This window comes from Vigna angularis, chromosome 2 (assembly GCF_016808095.1).
Source record: "Vigna angularis cultivar LongXiaoDou No.4 chromosome 2, ASM1680809v1, whole genome shotgun sequence".
NCBI classification, from domain to species: Eukaryota; Viridiplantae; Streptophyta; class Magnoliopsida; order Fabales; family Fabaceae; genus Vigna; species Vigna angularis.
The window spans coordinates 803,217-827,598 of record NC_068971.1 but is presented as its reverse complement, the minus strand read 5'-3'; the positions used below and the strand labels follow the sequence as shown (position 1 = coordinate 827,598).

General features: G+C 34.5%; 3 protein-coding genes across 4 annotated transcripts; 2 read left to right on the top strand and 1 right to left on the bottom strand.

Moving 5' to 3' along the window:
- Window positions 1-1,250: 1,250 nt before the first annotated feature.
- On the top strand, window positions 1,251-7,950 carry LOC108321622 (LEAF RUST 10 DISEASE-RESISTANCE LOCUS RECEPTOR-LIKE PROTEIN KINASE-like 1.2). Its single transcript, XM_052873267.1, has 4 exons — window positions 1,251-2,062; window positions 4,898-4,927; window positions 5,011-5,322; window positions 5,482-7,950. The coding sequence occupies exons 1-4, from the start codon at window positions 1,687-1,689 to the stop codon at window positions 6,126-6,128; spliced, it is 1,365 nt and encodes a 454-aa protein (XP_052729227.1). The 5' UTR covers window positions 1,251-1,686; the 3' UTR covers window positions 6,129-7,950.
- A 2,765-nt stretch (window positions 7,951-10,715) lies between these two features.
- On the top strand, window positions 10,716-11,395 carry LOC108321666 (uncharacterized). Its single transcript, XM_017553487.1, has one exon. It carries the CDS (start codon window positions 10,849-10,851, stop codon window positions 11,305-11,307), a length of 459 nt encoding a protein of 152 aa, XP_017408976.1. The 5' UTR covers window positions 10,716-10,848; the 3' UTR covers window positions 11,308-11,395.
- A 3,944-nt stretch (window positions 11,396-15,339) lies between these two features.
- On the bottom strand, window positions 15,340-23,548 carry LOC108321604 (chloroplastic group IIA intron splicing facilitator CRS1, chloroplastic). 2 transcript variants are annotated; one of them, XM_017553413.2, is made up of 9 exons: window positions 22,733-23,548; window positions 21,698-22,193; window positions 18,315-18,445; window positions 17,495-17,845; window positions 17,258-17,414; window positions 16,286-16,578; window positions 16,108-16,167; window positions 15,780-15,956; window positions 15,340-15,679 (listed from the first exon to the last, which is right to left on the bottom strand). In XM_017553413.2, the coding sequence occupies exons 1-8, from the start codon at window positions 23,438-23,440 to the stop codon at window positions 15,906-15,908; spliced, it is 2,247 nt and encodes a 748-aa protein (XP_017408902.1). In that variant the 5' UTR covers window positions 23,441-23,548; the 3' UTR covers window positions 15,340-15,679; window positions 15,780-15,905. The 2 variants fall into 2 exon arrangements, with proteins under 2 accessions (XP_017408902.1, XP_017408904.1); XM_017553415.2 differs by having other exon boundaries at window positions 22,790-23,548.
- Window positions 23,549-24,382: the final 834 nt, after the last annotated feature.

Sequence of the window (24,382 nt, the reverse complement as noted above, 5' to 3'; positions counted from 1 at the left end):
TTCTAGCAGTATATCAAGTCTTAGTTTCTGACAATATCCACATGCATGTAATAATGATAAATGTTGAAGGTTAGAGTCCATTGAATTAACTTCAGACAGGGTGAGAGGAAGAAGCATTTTTTTAGTATTATCTGTTGGATTTGGATTACTCGTGTTATTCTGTCATGCTGTCTCATGTTACCTTGCATGGACAGAGACAGAATAATTAGTTTTATATGTATAGACTCTACTCCACACAAAAACAGAAAAAAAAAACGGATATTATAAACAAATAATAGTAATTATTGTAACTATTTGAAAAATATTTTTTATATTATACAGACTACAGGTAATGTGAATTCACCTGAGTTAATATAAATCTTATTTTATAAATTAATTTAATGATAAATTATATTTAACATATATGTTTTAACATGAAATTAGAGTCATGATTTTAGAGTCTGTTTTGGAAAATGACTCTTTACTTGGTAATAGTTAAGACCTATACTATTAACTCAAACATCACGATGTTAATTCCTTTACAATAAAATCCAGAGAACTTTACACTGATTTATATCCTAAGTATTTTTTAAATTCATAAAATATAAATAGATAGACAGAGGATGTCAACAAAAGTAACCCCAGGTGTTCGTAACTGATGACAGTTGGTGGGTGAGAGCAGTGGTAGCATTAAATGGATCAAGGCCGAGTCCAAACTGCAGAAAAGATGAGAGTGGACTCATTCTCTCACTTTTGTTTGTATGAAAAGTCATTTGAATTTTATGCACATAAAATGCCACTAAAGTTTCATATGAAAAATGTAGAAATAAACTTAAATTTTATCAAATAATTATTAAGAGAAGTAATATTTATTATATTGAGAGAGAAAGAGTCAAAATGTTATTATGTTATATTTTACTAATATATTATTTATAATAATTAAAAATATTATGATTAGTAAATAAAAGGTCTAATATTAGTCTTATAAATTGTATAATATTTATAAGAAGTGAAAAAAAGAGCATAAATATATTTAAAAAGATTTTTAACAACTTTTTTACAATAAAACATGTGTCATTGTTATTAGTATGTTTGAATTTATTTTCAAAAAAATATTTGAAACGAATATATCACAAAATAAAAATTGTTGTTAAAAAAAATTGTTAAAAATACATTTTCTATTTAAAAATATCTAAGTCAACGCTCGTGTATTCCTGTATACAAAGGAAAAAGATTGGTTTGATGTTCCATCAGTTTACCATCAGTTTACTAATTCCTTTTGATATTCTCTCCTTCAAACATTTCCCTGACTTTTTCTTTCCACTCTGCCAATGGCTTCCGACAGTGTTCACCTCCATCTTATCACTATACTTCATCACTCAATCATCTTCCTCCTACTCTTTAAACTACCTTCATCTTTAAGCTCCAACGATACTCACAGCAATTGCGCTAACGTGATAAATTGCGGCAAAATAAACATCGGTTTTCCATTCTGGGGAGGGAACCGCCCAAGAGAGTGTGGCCACCCTCTGATGGAACTCATCTGCGAAAATGAGACCAGCTACATAACCATTAAGGATGTCAAGTACCAGGTTTTGGAAGCCAACCCAGATAACCATACTTTGAAAATCACCAGACAAGATTACTGGATAGACTTATGCCAGCCAAATCAAGTCAACACCAGCCTTAACACTCAGCTCTACGTTTATGACTCACCCTATAACAATCTTTCCCTTTCCTATGGTTGCACTCCTTCAAACTCTTTGCCTCTCACCAATATTCCTTGTGATGGAACTTCTGGGGAAACCGTTTATTCTCAGTTTGGGTCACTTTCTCCCCGTGTCTTGCAAAACAAGTGTGGTTGTTCCGGTTCCTCTTTCATTGCAGGAGATTAATAGTTTCATCAAAGTATACGAGGCAATCAAAGAAGGGTTTGTGGTGAGATGGATAATAGGTGTTGAAGAATGTGACAAGTTTGACAGATCAGGTGGAGAATGCGGTTTTGAAGGGTCTTCGCTGCAAACATGTTACTGCAGAGATGGAGCTTATCCTAATTTCTCACAAGATAGCGAATCATCTTCAGGTACGCCTAAGTTTATTCAAAATTAAAATTTTCTGCTTTGTGTTTGACGATTTGCCACCGCATGTGTCTCTTTTCCTTAACTAACATATTCCAATGCAGTTCCTCCATCTGAACCAACCGGCCAAAAACGTCCAAAAACCATGTGTAACATTGAGACCTTTCTGTCAAACTTCTAGATTTTGAATTAATAGCAACCATTTTGAACCATGCTATAACAGTTTAATTTGTGTATTGACTTAACTCAATATTATATACGCATCCTTCACGAACTTCCCTGACAAAATAATTTTCTGTTCCACTATCATTATTTTAAAGTGTATGAAACATGAAAAAGAAAATTAACCATAGAAATAAATTTAAATTTAGGAGTTATCAAATAATTATTAAGAATAGTAATGATTATTATATTGGTAGAGAAAGAGTGAGAAAGTTAATCTTTTTTACTTATTATAGTGTATTATCGGTAATAGTTAAGAACATTATGATTGGTAAATAAAATGCCTAATGTTAGTCTATAAATTGTAAAATTTATGAGAAATGAAAATATACCAAAAACATAATTAGAAAATTCTACTGAGTGTCATTTTCCTATCTATTTGAAAGAGTCGGAGTGTCCAATTGAGAAAAAGATACTAAGAGATGGCTAGTCTAGCAAAATGTGTCCTTGCTTGAGTTGATAAAAAATGTTAACTTTGACAAAGTGTGCAAATGAGATCTCTTTTAGGATCCCAAAACGTGTGGGATGTTGTTGCAAATAACTACGAAGAGCTTGCATAAGATGTAGAACAAACCGTGGCCTAAGTTGTTGTATTAAGAAAATCACGTGTTAAGGATCAATCAATACATACTGTAAGGAACTATTGAAGAATCTGGCTTTGAGAAGATAGTAAATGCTAAATCTTCAAGAAAAGCGTGACGGATTCTTGAGGAAGTTTACAAAGGCGATAACCATGTAAAGCAAGTTAGACTTCAAACTCTTAGGCAAATTTGAGAGTCTGAGAATGGAGAGTAAAAAATGAGTGATCGAGTATATATCTCGAGGCATTAGCGAATCAACTCATAAGAAATGGAGAGGAGTTGCCCTTTAGTCGTATTGAGGAGAAGATCCTAAGATTAGTGACTAAAGACTTCGAGAATATTGTGTGCAATTGATGAGTACAAGGACTTGACTATGCTATCGGTTGAAGAGCTTACTGGGTCATTGGATGTAAATGGACAACAAGAAGAACATTGTTTGAACCCTTGACCAGGTACTTTAGGCAAAATTTGATTTAAAGGAAGGTGCTCAGAACACTCGAGGCTGAAGTAGTCATGAAGGAAGAGGTTGTAGACAAGGAAGTCATGGCCAAAGTGATAATGGAAGTGATTACGAAGACAAAGAGCAAATCAGTCAATAAAACTCGCGTGACCGTGGGAAAGGGAGGGATCAAGGAGGTCGGTCAAGTAAGTTTGATGTTGAATGTTTTAAGTGTGACAAACATGATCATTACGTGAATGAGTACATATCGGTTAAATGTTATTGATGTGGTAAAACCAGTCATATAACAAAATATTATCGGAATGAGAAAAAGGAAGAGACAAATCTCCTTAATGAAAAAGCCGATGAAGAAATTTGAATTCTCTTAATGACAAGAAGTCCGGATGCTAAACTGTCAAGCTCGGGTGCTAAGTTGTCCGGAAAGAGGAAAAGAAAACTCGGACAGTCTACAGAGGTATCATGACAACTCGGTGAAGAACTTGAAGGAGTTAGTGGAGAGCCCCGATTGGAGACTGAATAATTCGGCTGTAGTTCGGGGAACGAAAACCTGACCTCGTTTTATGAGTGCAAACCCACCTCAACTTTCACCGAAACACCAGAAAATCTGTTTCACTGTGGGAGTAAAGGAGCTTTGAATGAGTCTTATGTTTTGGTTGGTTCTTTAGTTTCTGATCCTATTCTTGGAATTATTGAATGCGTTCAGCATATTTCAGTCCCAATTCTTAAAGAGCAGGCTGATAGGCTGGTGGAAAACCGCCCTTTGCTTGGGGAGATTCTGATGAAGAGGTTTAATGTGAACAATTGGAAAACCGGTCTTTACCTTTCGTCATCTATTTTCACTGTGTTTGGTTCCACATCAAACAAGCATCTCAGATGTGATTTTTAAGAATCTAAAAGTTATATAGTGTATTTGATTTGGTAGCAGAAAATTATGGTGAATATACAAAGCACGATGAAATTACCATCAAAGCAAATACTTACTATTTTAAAAAATCATGGTGAGTTCAAACTCACCTTGTAAACAAACATGCAAATAGTTTCCACGTCTCAAATGTGATTCCTTACTTTTTAATTGATTGTTGACAATGTTTGTTATTAGGGGTTTGAACTAAAACTCATTTCGAAAATTGATTCTGTAAAACTGATTTTAAAACAAAGAACTTTGTATTTAGGCGTTGACATCTAAAGCAGTAAATAGTAAAATCTTTAAACCAACACAAAAATTTACCATTAATTATGGACTTTGTAAAACATGTTCAAACCTATAAATATTTACTTAAATTATTTAGCTAGTATTTTAAAGCGATTTTAGATATCTAAAACCAAGCACTCACTCAGTATGAATCAGGTGCCACTAAAGTGTGTAAAACTCTCAAATTTTCATTCTTTTTTGGTGAAAAATCTGGCTATGCTTCTTTTCCTGCAACTTAATTCGCATTTATTGTTACAAGCTTCCACTGTTCACCGAATCGGTTAAGAGAGAAATTGAGGCTTTATTAGCTTCCCGTGTTGACTACCTTTCCTTTTCATCCCTCTGATCCTTTGTTTTGACATCTTGTTTGTTTGAAATATTGCAGGTAAACGCAACAATGTAGGTGTAGCAATAGGTAACTTTCATTTTGTACATACTTAAGTGCTTCCATTTTGTTTATAGAATTGTACTGATGTCTACTATTGGTACCGTTATCAGGCGCTACTGTAGGAGGAGTTGCAGCCCTTGTTGTCATTCTTGGATGTGTGTACTTTATTATACAAAGAAGAAGAAAAATTTATCAAAAATCAAGGAATATGGAGCTCTTCATAGCTCCAACTTCAAGCGGAGACACTTTTGCATCAACTACTATCACGTCTCAAAGTCTATCTTACCAATCTTCCAATCCAGTAACCAGGAGTTACTACTTTGGTGTCCAGGTCTTTTCCTATGAGGAATTGGAGGAAGCTACCAAAAACTTTGATGCTTCTAGAGAACTTGGTAAGGGAGGTTTTGGCACTGTTTACAAAGGTAACAAAATAACTTACATGTCCATGATGCACAGATACAATTCATCTGTCACATACCTTATGTTTCTGATACAATGATATAATTACTCTCAAGATGTATAGGATATGATACCTGGAATGATAACTGTTTTTCTTGAACAATCTTATATTTGTTAAACAGGTGAACTCAAAGATGGACGTACAGTTGCAGTGAAACGCCATAATGAAAGCAACTCTAGGCTTATTATGCAGTTCATGAATGAGGTTCAGATTCTAGCCCGCTTAAGGCACAAGAACCTTGTGACACTCTTTGGATGCACCTCTAAACGTAGCAGAGAACTTCTCCTTGTCTATGAATTCATACCTAATGGAACAGTGGCTTATCATCTTCGAGGAAGAGGCTCAAAATCAACTTTACTCCCTTGGCCTATAAGATTGAACATTGCTGTTGAAACAGCTGAGGCTCTAGCCTACCTACATGCAAATGATGTCATACACCGCGATGTTAAAACCAACAACATTCTCTTGGATGATCAATTTTGCGTCAAGGTTGCTGATTTTGGTCTCTTAAGGGATTTCCCAACTTGTGTCACTCATGTGTCAACAGGTCCACAGGGAACACCTGGTTATGTTGACCCTGAGTATTACCAGTGCTACCAACTCACTGATAAAAGTGATGTTTACAGCTTTGGAGTGGTTTTGGTTGAGCTTATATCATCATTGCGAGCTGTGGACTTCAACAGGAATGGCAGTGATGTGAACTTGTCATACATGGTGTTTCGACTGGATCGATGGGAACCCTGTAAAAACACACGAACTTACTGTTGAAGACGGACGGGCGGACGACGAAGATGCACGGACGGAGCGGACGTCCTGCTGAATCCCACGAACCGAAGGAAGCGGCACTGGCGGGCGGCACAAAGATGGACGAGCGCTACTCCTCGCTCCAAACCGGGCGGACGTCCTCCAATCCAGACGCTCGCTCTCTGTTCCTTGCCGGGCGGACGTCCTCCTGCTCCAGACGCTCGCTCTCTGCTCCAAGTTGGGCGGGCGTCCTCCCTCTCCTAGCGCTGCTCCACACTCCCAGTTGGGGAGGGGCCGGGTACTTGCTAAAGGCACTCCGACGCTCAAGTCAGTAATATGACAGAGCGATTGTGATGCGTGTATGCATCGTTATTCAAGTTGGTGCAGAGTTCATACCTGAGACCTTTATTTATAGTGAGTTGTAATGGGCTTTTACCTTTTGGGGGCCTGGAAACGGTCCAATAATACCTTAATCCTCATTAAGGACTTTAATGTGTCATTAGCGTATAACCGTGTAATCAACAAAGTGAGGTGGCGGTTGGGCGGGCGTCCGGTTCATGAATGATAGGAAACCCGTACCTGATTCTTGGGCGGACGTCCCAACTTGGGCGAACGCCTGATTCTGGAATGGCTGGACGTTCGGTCCATATTATTGGGCGGACGTCCCAACCTTGGGCGGACGGTGGACGTGCCAACCTTGGACGGACGTCCGGTTCCTGAGGACGCTCGGTCCAGACTGTTTGGCGGACGTCCGGATTATTGGACGGACACGCCAACCTTGGGCGGACGTCCACTTCTTAAATGGTTGGCCGCTCTTTCGGTCCTGATTCCTGGGCGGACGTCCTTGGACGGACGTCCGGTTCCTAAGAACGCTCGGTCCAGACTATTTGGCGGACGTCCGGATTATTGGGCGGACGTCCTCTTCTTGAATGGTTGAACGCCTGTCTTATGCCGGGAGGACCTATCGGTACATAAGCCCCCGAAGCCCGAGCATAATTTTATTGTGCGAAGGGGTTGTCCGTGCCTGGATGGGCGTCATTTTGGAAAACCGCTGGATCCATGAAAACTCGGACAACTGTTTATTTGGACGTTCGGTCTTTGGTGCTTGACACGGGTGGCCGCTCGTCATCTTGAACGGACATGCCATCTTGGGTGGACGTCCAAATGGCTGGACGTTCGTCATGATTGCCATCTTAGGGCGGACGTCCAAATGGCTGGACGCTCGGCCTGATTGCCGTCTTTGGGCGGACGTCTAAATGGCGGGACGCTCGTCCTGATTTCCATCTTTGGGCGGACGTCCTATCTTGGAGGACGTCACTGAATGGTTGGGCGCTTGGCCTATGCCGGGCGGACCTAGTACACATGGCTTTAAGAAAAATTCAAAACCAGGAACTGCATGAATTGGTTGATCCTTATCTTGGGTTTGAGAAGGATCATGCTATGAGGATAATGACAACAGCAGTGGCAACATTGGCCTTTAGGTGTTTGCAACAAGAGAGAGATTTGAGACCATGTATGGATGAGGTGGTGGAGATCTTAAGAGGAATCAAGAGTGATGAGCTTGGTGCACGGGAAGAGACAGAAATATTGGATATTAGGACTGATGAAGCTATACTTTTGAAGAAGGCTCATTCTTCTGTATCTAATTCCTCATAGTTTCTATAAGTTTTAATTTTTCTCTTGGTAAAGATCTAGTTAGATAATAGCTTGTGTACTGTGTGAAATGTCAGCGAGCTAGTTTAGAAGTCATAGCCATGTATATTATAAGGATGATGAGAAGGTGAATTCACTGCTAATTCAAAAAATGTTATATGCATAGGGGTCAGAGAAATAACATATATATATATATTCATATAGATGTTATTTTTGGAGGTGTGAATATTCATGTGTGTTTGTAGCTAAGATGTATTTTTTTTTTGTAGTCTCAGTACTGCGCAAATCAATTCCAGTTTGGTTCACTGCTTTTCAAGCAGTATTTTCAAAAAATGTTAAAAAAAAGTTGTTAACATAACCTATCAAGCACGGTGTTTTCCCGGCCAACTCTTCCAACTTCACAACCTAAATCTACCTCAAACACAATTTCCACAAGCACGGTTATCCACCTCGGTTGGTTGTCCACCATCGGTAGTAACATTATAATTATAGATTAATACTATTATACATCAAAACTGTATACTTTCACTAATTGCAAAATATAAAATTAACCAAACAAATCATCGATTGAAAGTTCTGTGGATCATATTAAGTTAATATATAAATGTTCATAAAGACAAAAATCCGATTGATATTATATTGCATCAATTTGTTTCAACGGGCATAAAGTGTCTTTTTATAGATGACATGACAATAAAAAACAATTTAAAGTATACCAATAAATATTTATTTTTAAGACATTTATGAATTTAGATTGATTGATTTTATATTTTATGGAAAATCATTAAATTGTGTATTTATAAAAATAAAAAACAAACTATATGATATAGGTATGGATACTCAAGCTTATAATGAAATAAAGATTCATATAAATATCCAAGTAATTAAACACTAATTAAAGATTGAGGTCGTTAAATAATAAAGTGATTTAAACGCTAATTAAAAAGTATGGTCATTAAGTCATAAAGTGAATATTAAAACTGAACTAAAGTTTTTATATCAAAACTGTAACTTCTTCTCTTTAATACGCTAAAAATAAAATACATTAATACTAAGGTGATTATTTATCTTATTTTTATTTCATCAATTTTCATATTTTTAAATTATATAAGTTTTACTTATTTTTTAAACTAGGTACAAGTTTAATTTAATCTTATAAAATCAGTTTTTAAAAATAATTTATATATATATATATATATATTGTAAATTCATCTTATTTTTTATTATATAAGATTTTTAATATTTATTACGTTGTTCAATTAATTAAACTTAAATTTTTTTTTCTAAGCTAAGTTAATATTAAAATAATATAAAATTTATTCAAATAAGATTATTGTTGGTTGAATTTATCGTATCACCCGTTATTCTTCTTTAAATTGTTTATTTTATTGCTTTTTTTATTAACAAACATAATTCATTACATTGAAAGAAGAAAAGAGAAATATAATTCAAGCATAACCAATAAAATATTCCCTAAAAAAAATAACTGTTATACTTCTTGAATCTTGATTTTTCCTCTTGTGATTATTAATATTTTATTGAAATGATGAGTATTATTAACCATGATGATTAGGTTCATGCTAAATGCTTAATTAATAATCCTTATACTTATACACACCCAACGGTTAAAAAACACTCTTATTTAATTTTTGACTTTCTATTTAATATTAAAAACATATAATTTTTTCAATTTAAATTTATATGAGCAATGCGGGCCGTCTTACTCTGTCGTTGGGCTATGCAAACTATAGGTGTTATAAGACAATCCAAAATGGGTCAACGGATTCAAATTATTATTGAGGACATGCAAGTTAGCTTACATGGTCTGCCTTATAATGTAGTTTAAAGTTAATGAAACTTTAAACTTAAATAAATCACACTTTTTAAATTGATTTTGTATTTTAAAGTTTAATTCTTAAAATATTTATAATGTATCTAAGGTTTTATATTACTTAAGAAAATAATTTTGTTTTTGTTAGATCATCAATCTTCCCGAGATTTGTTGATGAAAGCATACACATAAAATTGATTTCCCTCTCCAAGTTTACATTATAAAGGCATAATTGCAACCTAAGCAAACCAAATCATGCTGACCGAAAAGAAAGTAACGAAATCAGGCATAGCTTATTCTTCTGAAATTGGTGACTCATGTCAAACTTGCACTTCAATGAATATGACTTTTTCTTCTGTTTTGGATGCATTAATTGATCCATGCCCATATTTCTTCTGAGGTTAGCTGCTCATTGCAATTCAATCTTTCTGGTCTTCTTTGCTACACCATTTCTCATCAACACATCTCAATCTCATAAATGTAAATCACACATAATTCATCAACATATATACAAATGAGAGAGATATTAAATGACAAAGTTATTTCACACAACTTCTTCAATCTATATTCTGCCTTTAATTGACTTTGATGTTCATTATGTAAAAATAATCTTTTTTTATTGAAAGAATCCCTTTTTATATGTTTTCAAGACTGTATTTAGTAATGGTAAAAGACATATAAAAATGTAATTGATAAAAAAATTATCATCTTAAACTTTATCAAAATTAATTTTGACTTTATTACCATTTCCATAAGAAAAAAATTATTTTAAATTTATTTAAGTAGATTCTGTTAATATAACTTTTTCTTTAACGCTCCTTATTTTGATATCTATAACTTTTATGGCTAGAATAGAAATAACTTTTTCAGGTTTAATTTTTGTAACATACTCATTAAAGATGACATTTATGAATTAAATACATTTAAAAAGCCTTAGAAAAATATAAACACACATTAAATTTGTTTTCATTAGAAAAATAGTTAAAATTGCATGTGTTAGAGTTTGAGAAGAAATTTAAAGCATTTTTGAATTGGACTTAGGAAAATGAAAAGGAGCATAAAAAATAAAAGTTGAATAGTAATGAAAAATAGCATTAGGAGTATTGTGAAGTAGTAGAATTTGGGGCGAAGAAAAAAAAAGGCAGCTTTTATATTCCCCGATAAAGCCTTCTTCTCTTCCCTTTCCTTTCTCAGTCTAATCAATCTCTTTCTCTCTCCTCTCTCAGATCTCACTCTCTCTTTCTCTCTCCTCATTTCTCAATGCACAAATTCAAGTTTCTCGCCACCCAATGCGCCGTCGCCGGCAGTCCCACCCGCAGTCCAACAACCAGCCCTGTAATCCACCTGCGCCGCCGCAAGACCCTCCGCATGTTCCTCGCCCGACGCCGATTCCATCCCCCGCCGCAAGATCCCCCGCCCCTCCCTGAGGCCCGCGTCCGCCACAAGCTCAAAGACCTCTTCGTCTCCTCACCTCCGCCACCCCTTAACGAAGACAAAACAATCTTCCATCAGCAACAACAACAGCAAAGAAAAGAAGAAGAAGAAGAAAACAAAGATCAGCCTGTCGAACTCATCCCTAACTCCGCCCTGAGCCTCCGCCTCCGCACCGGATCTCCCTTCCGGCGCTCCGCCGCAGCTCTCCGCCCGGTATCCTCCGTCTTCCGCTACCGGTTGCTGAGAAGAGCGTGGCGGCCGGTGCTTGTCACCATCCCTGAATAGTACCACTCATACTTTCTCTCCACTGTCATAACTGTACGGATTAATTCAATTCCTCAATTTTATTTTTTATTTATTATATTATTTTCAATTCTTCCACAGATAACATAATAACATTATAATTTTCATACAAAAAAGATACAATACTTAACCGAGCGTCAGCTGCTAACATGCGCCGAGTGCGCTTCTGGTAAAGCCGTGAAGGGAGTAAGTAATCAATGTAACTAACACCACGCGGCAACGGTTATGATGCGACGTCGTATACGTATTTCAGTATCATACTTTTCCACTAATATTTTATACTCACCACACGCTAATTAATTTCGGAATTATTCACCAAAACATGTATTAATGGTTAACACTGCTATAAAATAACGTTTTTTGGACATTAGTTAAATGAATTGTATAATCCAATTTGGAGTTATTATTTATCGATTTGACATGATTTGTAAATAATATGGAAACTAGGGTTCTTATTTTTGGGCTTATTAGAATGGATCTAGAAAGAGAGTGATGAGAGATAAGTGGTTGTGAGAAAAAGACCGTGATACTTTCCTACAACTGTGTCTCTATTCGCAGCTTCCCATGTGTTTCTGCTCAAAGTTGGATTCTTATCATCGACGGTCTTCTGTTTTTGTCCTGTCTCGTTGATCAAAAGAGCTTTTGTTTTGTTGTAACACTTAAGCAATGCTTGGTGTTAGAGAATGTAAAAAAGAATGATATTTTCCTGATGTAGCAAAGTTGTTGTGATGATGGTTCTATATTTTTAATGAAATACATATACATGTTTTGGTTGGTCTTTTTTAGTATGCTTAAAAAGGTAGCAATAATAATACATTAGACTAGTGTCCGAACTAAATTATGCAAGGATAATGCACATTCCTTTGTACTTGTCTAGGGTTTATACTCTCTTCTGATAAGGTAGGTCCTATGTACGTGTGTTGATTCATTGCGTAACGTGTGTACTGTAACAGGTGTACTTTTTGAAACTTTAATTATAGTGTGGGCAAGCAATGATTCTGGCTAGAGATTTGAGATCTAACAAGTATTAAGGGCGTAATTATCCGTGTGTTGATGATTTGTCTGTGTTGCATAGGTAATAGAGAGGAAGTGAAAATGACAAAGAGTTTTGTATTTGTTGAAACCTTGATGGAATCTTGGTGTTTGATTGACCCATTTTTGAGCCATTTTGTTTGTATTATCTTGTTGAAGTGACCTAAAAAGGGTGAATTGATGTGCTCCCTAATATCCCATTTAGTATCTAAACAGCCCCACCATGTCATTATTGAGGGCATCTTTTCCCTTAGTGTTGCTGACTGAAGTTGTTAGTGATCTTAGCAAATGAATATAACTCAAAAATAAAAATGATGAGTGAACTATATCTCCATTCGTAACCACCGGACAAGGCTACTTGAGAGACGATCAGTCACATAGGTCTAAAATCAAAAATTCCAGATAAGTACTACGATAATCATTCGGTTGAACATCATTATAGATTGAAGGAACGTCTTTAACAGTAAATATCTCTAAACACCGACTCAAATTAAGATTACTGATAAATGTTACAACTAATGGATTATTATTGAACCACGATTAGGGTTTCATTAATATCATATCATCTAAAAAACTATAATAAATAAAGATCAAAAGGTAAAAAGGTGTTGTATTTATTGTGAATGATCAAAGGTAAAAATGTATATAATTGTATTTATTGTGAATTGTATTTACTATGAATTTAAAACTTTGTTCTGATCTCGATTGAATTAATAATTAATTTAAGCATTAGAGTGTCTTTATCGGTACATCCGAACGGTTTGGAGTACAAATAATAAAGATATTCAACCCTATATCTCAAACAATGAATTAATAAAACATAACTAAAGGTTGATGCAAACGAGAAAGGTTTTTGTATTTACAGAGAGAAAGATGTGTATAAATTGGGTTGTTGCTTTAGCTTGAAGTGTAGGTGGTGGTGTGAAATTCTTTTGGACACGTTAGGAGAAATCTCTCTCCCACTAGCTGTTCACAACAAAACCAAATGACAACGAAAACAACACTTCTGCTGCTAAATACGTTTGACTCAAATGTTTCTTCCGTAACAATTTTCACTTTTGAGTTTTTTCTGTTTGAATAATAACACGTGGCAAAAAATAGCCGTATATTGTTTTCAGTCATTGATATAATTGTCAATTTGAATTTAATATCTTAAATCCTTATGGTGGAGGAATGGAAAGTGAAAGTGTATGAAATGCATCACGTTGTTTTAAGTTTTCAGTCGAGGAAAATGGTTGGGAATGAGTTTGACATGGCAAGAAGAATTTTTGTACGTTTTTAAGCAAAAATCATTTTTATATTATCACTGTAGGAATTTTTTTTATAAATTATCATTATAGATAAATTGTATAACCTTCACACGACTTCAAATGAAAAAATCTTACAGAGAATATACAATTTATGCACTGAAACATTCTAAAAAATGAAGTTGTATGAAATACACTATTTTAAACTTGACAAATATTTTATGCATTTGGATATATGTTTTTAGACAAATATTTTATGTTATTTTGTTATTTTATTCAAAATGTCACATAAATTAAAAGTATAGTTAATTTATATTTCGTAAATGAATGTGTAAATCTTATTTTTTTGAGTTAGGTTTTTAAAATTAAGTTATGTTTAAAATTTACTCTGTATAGATAATTTTAATCGTTTTTATAATTAATTTTAAGATGAAAACATATAGTAATAGTTTATAAGAAGAAGAAAAAGTTGATGTGTGGTGATGTGATGAATCACTTTATAGTTTGAGTCAAATATGAAGTTAGAGTTAGAAAATGTGATATAAGATGAAAGCAACTCTTAACGGAAAGCAAATGATCATACAATACTTTTGCTTTGTTGGGTTGCATTGGAAGACACATACTTTTTAAATCAGACTAGCAAAATTTAAATGTAAGTGTAATATTGAGTACAAATAAGAAAATTAAGTAATATAAAAAAAATTATACATTTGTTATATTAAAAATTTGGATTTTATTATTATTAATATCCCACTTTAGTTGAATTAATCTTTTTTTTATGGTTGTTAGAACTCATAATTACTTTTTACCTAATGCTTTGACCAAACTCATCAAAGTTGAAGAATATATATATACGTGGGACTCTCTTATTCTTTGCTCCTTAGCACAACCTATGACCTATGCTTGTTGCCAAAGGTTTCCTTTTTGTATTTTGTTTTTCTTTTTTTGCACTTTCTCCATAAAAACTGATAAAAGAACTGCTTGCAAAGTTAACGAAGTTATAGATAGGAAATTAATGGATTATTATTATTAATTAGTATTTTAATTCTGTATTTTTGTTTAACTTTTATACTTTCCAACATTTGTCCTCCTTATCAAAAAGCTCGTTTCAAAAGATATTAGAATACTTATTTTAGAATTTTTGTTTTGAAAAAATTCTTCAAGAAAGCATCTCATATATTTTGGAAAGCCAATTCTAAAATTCATTCAAAAAATATTATTCTGAAATCTATTTTCTAGAAATTTTGTTTTGAAAATTATATTCTATTACAGTAATTCAGAAGTTACTTATATAAAAGGAAAAACAACATTTTAAAAATTATGAGGTGCAGTAAGAAGTTATGGAGGTGTTAGAAGAAAAGGCCTAAAGCTTGGCCCAGCATCAATCTAGTAAGTCCAAGTCAATAAAGGTTCAGTTAAGGAAAATGTGTTACTTCCTTTACCACCCCACATTTCTCTTTCCACTTTTATATTTCAAAAATAACCTTTATCAATTATCAACGGATTTTAAAATTCGTTGAAACTTTCGAAAAATGTGGATATAGGATTTTTGAAATGCAAGTTTAGGATTTAAAAAAAAATGTGGGATTGCAGAGAGAAATGTAGAATGGTGCTGGGAGAAACACTAAACAGTAGAAGGGCCACTTACAACTTCCTTTGGCCCACTTCTTCCTTAATCTATATATTTAATTTCTGATTTATTTCCAAATCTAAATGTAATTTTACATTCTAAGGATTGAAAACAAGAATATAATTTCAATATACTATCATTATGTAGATTTTCTTAATTGTATGCTATTTTACAACCTTGTACAAGTATTTCTGAGCTTCCACGTGAAAGCTAAGTCTCTTTAAATGATTCAGCTTCAACTTACAGAAAGTTGAGAGTGGTTGAACATGAGTGAAAATTGCTTCAATCTCTTTAAATTAACACTTGATTTCTGCAAGAGGTAAAAATAAATAAATTGAATTCCACAACCTACTCTGCTCAAACTTCCAAGATTTACATTTGGGCATGAGATTTCCTCCATGCTATTGCTGTTTCAATGATTTCCTCCATGTACTGCTTTAGTTCTCTGGAGAGGAAGTTCACATAACCAATTAATTAAACAAGCAACAGTTTGAACAACTGAACTCAAATGAAAAGTTTTCACAACACTTTAGTGGAAAGCTTACTTGCAAAACATGTTTTTATTCTTACAAATGCTTGTTGACTTTCTCATATGTCTCCTCCACCATCAATGAGCAGGCTACTAGAGAGAGGTTGTAACATGATAATCATATGTCTTGTACATGCATGTATTAATTTTCAGATTCTCTCATCACAATTTCCTTTCTCTGATGCAGGTCTGCCTACAATTACAAAAAACAATCTCAGCTACACAGCATAGCAAATAAAGTCTAAGTTTTCTGGTAAAATGTAAAAGACACTTAGAAATACTTGTTATTTGTTGACATTGATATACATGAATGTCAGTTTCAAGCATAGATTGTTGGTATTTACCAGTTTCATCTCTAACTCAGAGATTGTCTGCTCTTTCTGACGGGCAAAAAACTTAAACGACTGAAACAGCATTAAGAAAATCAGTCTTGAATGGCAAATAAAACCAATGGAAAGTACAAATAAAAGAATTGGATATGAACTGTGCCAACAATGGATGCAAGAGAAGGCAGTCACTTACTCCATTTCTTTGCATTTCAAGAGATCTACGCAATGCTTCTCTTTTAGTTAGAAGATTTTTTGCTAACTTTACTGACGGTCGACTATAGTTTTTTCCACGGTATATAATAATAGCATGGCCCTGTTTCAATTTATCAATTGAAACTAAAATTCCACCACTTTCTCTCTCCAGCAATTTTGCAGTGTTTATGACCTGACTGAATAGTTTCTGCATCGTAATGACCTTCACCACTTCTCTGTGTTTCCAATGTTGATGTAGGCCTTCCAATACACCATCAAATATTCCTCGTCTTCCTGCATTCATTTATCAATGTAAATTCCCAGATCAGGAAAATTTTAATGCAGCTTTTCCAACTAAAGAGACATCAGTGTTTACTAATATTTATGATCACAGCATTTCAGAAATTATCAATTAATTATAAAATTGGAACTAAGATTATGCTTTCCTACTAGGTATCCATTTAGGTGTTATCAAGGTTTTTATTGTGATTTAACCTCACTGAGAAATTTAATTTTTTTTTTCTTAAGAAAATGAAAGTTAAGCCTAATTTTACCTCACAAAACCGCTTTGATAAGGTAAAGTTTATACTCAGTTATATCATGGGGAGAGGATTATCTCACCCAAGACTAAATGTTTAGAAATTAGATCATTGAGTTTACAGGATTGAACATTTTCCTATAGCCTAAGATCAATAGTAGATAGGCAGCAATACGAAATGAAGCAAAGCCTAATTCAACCCTAAAAGCTACCATATGGGGAGAGGGTTATAAGGAGTACTTTGAGTAACTGATGTGGAACATCTTAACAATTGGTTTACTCAGCAATAAAGAATTAAAAGATAGCTAAAAACAAAGAGAGAAAAAAGCAACTCATGTAAACACAAAAATGCTGAAAGAAAAAATGTAGGGAAAAGAATGGAGAGTCTGTAAATGTGTATATCTAATCAAAATTATAGAAGTGGAATTTCTATACCAAGCAGTAAGCAACTTTGCATCTTCAATCCAATCTTTCTAAAACATTCTCTCTCTTCATCTGTCATTATTTCCAAATCATTATCCTGCTCACTAGGTGTCCATGCAGCATTTAACTTTGATAATTCCTTCCCTGATTTCGCTATTTTCTTGTTCAGCTGCAGAATCCACAAAATTAATTAAAGAGTATCAATATATGAAAAATGCAAAAGGAAAACTTCAATTAACTACATCTTACAACTAATGATTTGTATTGTTTCTCTTTCAATTCCTTCTCCAATCTACATATTTCTGCTTCCAGTTGAATGTTTAACTCTTTGTTTCGATTTTTTGTATCCTCAAACTTTGTTTGAATTTTCTTGAATTCTGTTAAAGTTCCACTTGTACTGGTGTCTTGTTGGACTTCATCAATAGGAGAAAAGGCTTCAAGTGCTTTCATTCGTGCAACTTCTTCATGAAATTGGTAACTATTAAGCTCCAATTCTCTGTTTTCTACCAAAGCTGCAACTCTTTTTGGAAGGAAATCATTTCCCCTATAGAGTATTATGTAAAATTTGTTGCGTAACAACAAAACTCCTTCAGTGAGACGCTGCATTAAATACATAAAATATTTAGACATGTTTACGGGTGCATATACCAAAACCATTACAAGAACTAATACACAAGCTACAAAAGACAGACCAAGTGGCCAACTCGACCAGTATTGCATATTAGACATAGAGCATATATGCATGCTAATCTGGAAAAATATGGTTGGTGCAACAAGTGATTTTTTCTTCCAGTAGGCATTGTGAACTTCTCATTCTAAGTTTAATAATTATAGGCCATTGCATTGTAGTGACTTACACACCCATTTTTGTACCAGACTACATTTCAAGCTAGGACAACCAAAGCGACGAGTTCCCCAAAAGTGAGTCAGGACAATCATTTAACAGTCTCCATCAAGAAAAAGTCTCACTCACATACATAATACTATTGATGAAACCTACACCTAAGGTTTAGGATGTCTTGCATTGCATCTCACATACATGGGACAGTCAAATTTCTGGCAAACCTACCTTTAGTTCATTGGCCATCATTTCATTGTCAGTGTTTGGAATTCCATACTTGATAGCAATTTTCGCTATAAGACTCTTCTCCCACAACTTTAGGATAGCAGCAGCTAATCCCTTGAGTCCTTTGTTCCTTCCTTCATATAAAAGAGACAAAAATATTTAATTAACTTCATGCATATGACTTCTACAAAAATAGCTCTGCTTGGCAATTGCTTATTGAAGCTAACATTAATTTACATTTAATTGAAATGGATACTGCTTGACCATGTATATGTAGTGGATAAATATTGCATCAAGAATTCAACCCCATCCAAGTATGATATTGCTTTCTAAACTGATACCATTGAGGTCATAAGATTAATACATAAGAACTAGTACCAATTGTGGCAACTGACACTGAATTGTGTATGTAGTTATTTCGAAGAATACCAGCCAACAGACTACTTGCATCGAGTTTCTTTCTACAAGTATAAAATAAGTTGTTACGTACCTGAGTACGTAAACTAGCCAAATACAACCTTTCACTCTCTCTCACACGGAATAGAACAATAAACAAATAATATTGGATGAATGAATCTCTTTTATTGATGGTAATATCTGAATTAACAAGGATAAACAATAATTGGGAGCATAACCTCCTTCAATTACTTTGAGAGCATAACCTCCCTCACAAGACAATAATGTCTGTCACAAAACTCAATAATCAAAAGCCTGTCCTTTAACCCTGGACTCTAACCTTATTTATATTAATTAATTCCCGCCCATCTCTTATTAAATATTCCTCTAGAATATATCTGCATTTAATATAAATATCCTTATATTTAATATTTAATATAAATATCCCTATATTTAATATAAATATCTCTCCGTATATTATTCTAGCATATATCCTTAATTATAAATATCTTATATTGAATATTTCCCTACATATATATTTATTTACTCTAATTAACTTAAACTATATTTATTTACTCTAATTAACTTATACTAAATATTCTTTCTGCTCATATACTTTCCAACCCTTATTATTACCCCTATCTTAGATCGTAACATTACTCCTCGCTGCAAAACAACCTTGTCCCCAAGGTTGGATTGGGGAGCTTGATCTCATGGCTCCTCATCAATTCAAGTCTGGAGGTTTGGGTGGTGGAAATTCTTCGTTGTCCTCTGCATATATCAGGACTCTCAAACTCTAGTTCGGACAACGGTGCGCAGGACCGAACCGCTCGCCGCATCTAAAGCACCTTCCTTCCTTCCTACGTTTTTCATATTCCTCATAAGGTAGATCCCTCATGTTTCTTTCCTTTCGTCCGGTCTCCGCATTCTCCATGATGTCTGCTCGGCTCTCCACGGCAGTTACCGTTCGGCCTTGGTTCGGACCACTGAGCTCCAGTCGCGTATCCACCCCATTCGGTTTTTTCTCCAGATTGATTCTCGATCACACTTCCGCTCCCAGCCTTCACGCCCCCTTGGAACTCTTCCACGTCCTTTGCCAGTCTCATAACGTCCATCAACTCCCGTGGATCAAGTAATCTGAGTTGATTACGGATCCCCTCCTGCAATCCTGCCATAAAGTACCCCATCAGCTGTGCGCCGGGCATTGTTTCCGTTTGGCCGACCAAGACTTCAAATTCTTGGATGTATTCTTCCACGGTTCCTGATTGTTTACAGGCCGCCAGTCTCTCAAAGATGGTTCCCCGGTTTCTTCCTCCAAAACGGATCACCATTGACTCCTTTAATCCTGCCCACGAACGGTTCCTGGCCTTCTCCCTCCAGAATCTGAACCAGTGTCCCGCGATTCCCTCCATGCTGATATAGGCTAGGCGCAACTTTTCTTCCTCCGACACTCCTTGTAGCTCAAAGAATTTGTCCGCTCTATTGGTCCAATTCAAAGGATCCCTTCCTTCGAAGATGGGTAAGTCTACCCTTCTCCTCCAATACGGTTGCTCCTCTCGGTGTCCACCATCTAGCCTGCTGCAATCTCTCTCGTCCTCCTCATTCCTTCTCCCGTTGACAGACCCCTGACTTCCATCAGGATTTCCCTCATGTCGTCGACCTCGCTCTCCCATCACCTTCACCAGTTCCTGGACTGCTGCCTCCAGTCCTCCCATGGAGATTTCTATGACCTCCAATCTTCCTTCAATGACATTCACTCTTCCCTCCATGATGATCCGGCAGGTTGGACCAATTGTTACGTACCTGAGTACGTAAACTAGCCAAATACAACCTTTCACTCTCTCTCACACGGAATAGAACAATAAACGAATAATATTGGATGAATGAATCTCGTTTATTGATGGTAATATCTGAATTAACAAGGATAAACAATAATTGGGAGCATAACCTCCTTCAATTACTTTGAGAGCATAACCTCCCTCACAAGACAATAATGTCTGTCACAAAACTCAATAATCAAAAGCCTGTCCTTTAACCCTGGACTCTAACCTTATTTATATTAATTAATTCCCGCCCATCTCTTATTAAATATTCCTCTAGAATATATCTGCATTTAATATAAATATCCTTATATTTAATATTTAATATAAATATCCCTATATTTAATATAAATATCTCTCCGTATATTATTCTAGCATATATCCTTAATTATAAATATCTTATATTGAATATTTCCCTACATATATATTTATTCACTCTAATTAACTTATACTATATTTATTTACTCTAATTAACTTATACTAAATATTCTTTCTGCTCATATACTTTCCAACCCTTATTATTACCCCTATCTTAGATCGTAACATAAGTCATAAAAACAAACATGGCATGCTTGTAAAGACAAGTTTATGTCGTGTGCACAAAAATATAAGTTGTTGGCTATAACCTACCTATAAGCTAGTATGTAGAAAACTATGTTTATACAATTCATTATATCTGAGGAAAGAAGGATGACAGAGTTCAGAACCAGATGAAATAAACAGTGCTGTTCAATTATGGATAGGCAAAAAATTCACTGAGTTAGCCATTACAGCAAATTAGTGATACAAAGATTGCTAGCAACACACTCTTTCCTTGAATTTTAATAGTTGATGTGTATTGAAAACTATGGTATCATGCAAGAGACTGATTATATAATGTGAAACTCAAAATATTATGATTTTCAATAAATTTCAGTAAATAATGAAGAGTGTTAGAAAGTGTGTTGCCAGCATTTCTCACAATGATATACAGCGTTGAAGAGTGAAGATAGCGCGAGATAATGATGATGATGATGACAACAAGACCCAAATGGTCAGATAAGAAACCAAAGCAAATAAAAAGGATAATTATATGTTTTGCTAAGCTGAATTATCCTGGTAATTATTTTATATAAATTGAAGGAAAGTCTGGAAAATAAATTGAAGGGATAGCAAGAAGCAGGAGGGTACCGAGAACAAAATGAGTCGGTAAAGGATGAGCAAGCTTCCTGAAGTATGTTAGTTCATAATCACTTAGTTTAGCACCAGAATGAGGTGGACAGAGCCTTAATGGAGTCTGAAATCCAGGAACATCTTCAGGAAGTAAGTCAGCATCCACTGGAAATGGCTTGGGCCTCCACCAATCAATGAAGCGAGGTCCTAAGTCATCCAATAATCTATCAGTTTCCCTCTCATACAGTGACCCATTGGCCGCTTCAAAATTCATCTTTTGTACACTAGTTGATACAGAATCCTTATCCTCAGCATTGAAGTTCAGCATCTCACTCAAACTGCGGTTGGAATCAACCGAGCAAATATCACCATTGGTAACTGATTCTGCCCCACTCATTTCAGAATGATTTTTTCTTAGATTGGGATAACCTTTAGTTGTCAACTGATGATTGCATCCTCGGTAAACCACAACAAAATCCTTCTTGCTCAAAACAACTAAGCCTCCAGTCTTTGTCTATTCAAATGGGAAATGATAATTAATGAAGTCATAAATAACATGGAAGGATAACATGAAACATGTATAAAACAAAGCAGAAATAATTATCTACATATCAGAACAGTTTGACTAATATTAGATCATTGCCAAAATTAATTCATACATAGCAGCATGTCTGCATTATATAGCTGTAACAAGACACTCGATATTATATTAGTCAGAGTCGAACCAGATTATATCAACTTTCAATATTGAACACCTATAAACATACTTGTAAATTTGAGTCCTTATGTAAATCCCATCAAACCAAAACAAATAGCTTAACCAGCAAAGACACACTGCACAAAGTATGAATTGCCTCAACAAATACAAATAGATTGTCAGCAGGCAAAAAATAACTATACACAGAGCACAACAAGGCCTTACACAATCTATCTTTCAGTCATGCACAGGTACAATACACTAAAAGTCTAACTTAATAATCCATGCCTTCAGTAATATAATGATGGGAAAGAGTTCAACAAAAGTCTACTAGTGGGATATGAGCAAACCAAAACCTCAACAATTTCTCGTGCTCTACTCATATTCTTGCATAAAGGGATATCAAATTTAACCATGGCAAGCTCACGTCTCCTCCAAGTCGATTTAATTTGATCCACAACATCTTGGGTAACACCAGCTTTCTTAACCTTGACCCACGTTCTCATGCTTGCAGCTTCATTCCTCAACCTTTGAAGTAGTACCTTATCAAGAGTCAACTCTGCAGAAGTGGCAGCCTTTTTCCTTTTAATTTTCTCGTAAACAAACTTAGCATCATTCTCCCATGGCATTCTCCCCTTAGTTCTTCTAACTTCCTCATTTTCCTTCAAACTTCCCAAAACTCCTCCTAAGCTTTCAGCATTGGGTGAACCAATCAGAGCCTCAGCTGAATTGTGACTGCTGCGAAGCTTCTCAACCTTCTTCACAATTTTCTTCATGGCCCTCTTCCCCCTTGCCTCTTTGCCCATCAAATCTTTATCAGAAAGTTCTTGTCTTTCCCACTTGAACTTCTTGGATTTGGGTTTGGACATGTCAACGAGCTCGTTGGGTTGGAGAAGAAGAGGACCCTTCATCCATGGAGGAGTGGGGGCTTTGATGGGAACTTGAGAAGGGGGCTGGTGATTGTGACTGTTGTTGGAAGGTGGGAGCAGTGAAGAGGAAATGTGAATTTGAAAATAGGAATCTGAATTTGGAGAAAAACGAGGACGAAGAGAAAGAAACAGCATGATTGAAGCTACCCACAAACACCATACGATAGTTGATGAAGCTTAGCAACTGAACTCAACCTTCTTCATGAATGTTTCATTCTTGTCATTTTGATATTTTCTCACTTCCTTTTCTTTCTTTTTTTTATATACCTAAAAGACTACTTTCTCTCTTAAATAGTTTTCAAAAAACATATTGAAAATTTATTTTTGATATGTTAAGATTGGAACATGATTTTTTATATTATAAATTAGTAAAATACTGTTGATGATGTAACTTTTTTAAGTATAAAATATTTAGGTCCGATAATCAAACATGATTTTAACATTTTAAATAGTTAATTGATATATTGATATATTTAAATTCAAATCAAAAGCAGATTTATATTTAAATTAAAAAAAAAAGTGAAGTATTCTCCTGAAACATCTTTACAACTCTCGTATGCTCATATTATGAATGACAACGTTTATTAACTTGTTTTAATTAATCTTATGAATGATACTGATAAAAATTAAAATTTAAAAACTCTAATTTTATGGATAAATAGTAGTTTAAGAATTTAACATTTACATGTCATTTAAAATTATTCGATCAGTAGATTCACAAAGATTTCAATAAAAATTAAAGATTTTTTGTTGTGATGAATTTCTCCTATAATAAAGAAATAAATGATTTTTTTCTTAAATTAAAATTAATATCTATATATATATATATATATCTATATATATATATATCTATATATATATATATATATCTATATATATATATATCTATATATCTATATATATATATATATATATGAACAACGTAAAAAACTCTTACAAATTAGTTTAGTCATAAACTTAATATCTGGACTTATAAATAAACTAATTTAAATTTTTATTTTTTTTCTTTGTTTTAGAAGTTTATAAACAAACATCAACACAGAGATATAATGATTAGAAGTATTTTAATACCCATCA

Excerpts from the sequence above, each read along its gene's own strand:
- LOC108321622 (XM_052873267.1), top strand. The coding sequence starts at position 1,687 with ATGACTCACCCTATAACAATCTTTCCCTTTCCTATGGTTGCACTCCTT. Across the intron at positions 2,063-4,897 it reads AGATAGCGAATCATCTTCAG|GTAAACGCAACAATGTAGGT; the intron begins GTACGCCTAAGT and ends GAAATATTGCAG. Across the intron at positions 5,323-5,481 it reads TTTTGGCACTGTTTACAAAG|GTGAACTCAAAGATGGACGT; the intron begins GTAACAAAATAA and ends TTTGTTAAACAG.
- LOC108321666 (XM_017553487.1), top strand. The coding sequence starts at position 10,849 with ATGCACAAATTCAAGTTTCTCGCCACCCAATGCGCCGTCGCCGGCAGT.
- LOC108321604 (XM_017553413.2), bottom strand. The coding sequence starts at position 23,440 with ATGCTGTTTCTTTCTCTTCGTCCTCGTTTTTCTCCAAATTCAGATTCC. Across the intron at positions 18,446-21,697 it reads ACCGACTCATTTTGTTCTCG|GAAGGAACAAAGGACTCAAG; the intron begins GTACCCTCCTGC and ends TTTTATATGAAG. Across the intron at positions 16,579-17,257 it reads GCAAAGTTGCTTACTGCTTG|GAAGACGAGGAATATTTGAT; the intron begins GTATAGAAATTC and ends AAATGAATGCAG.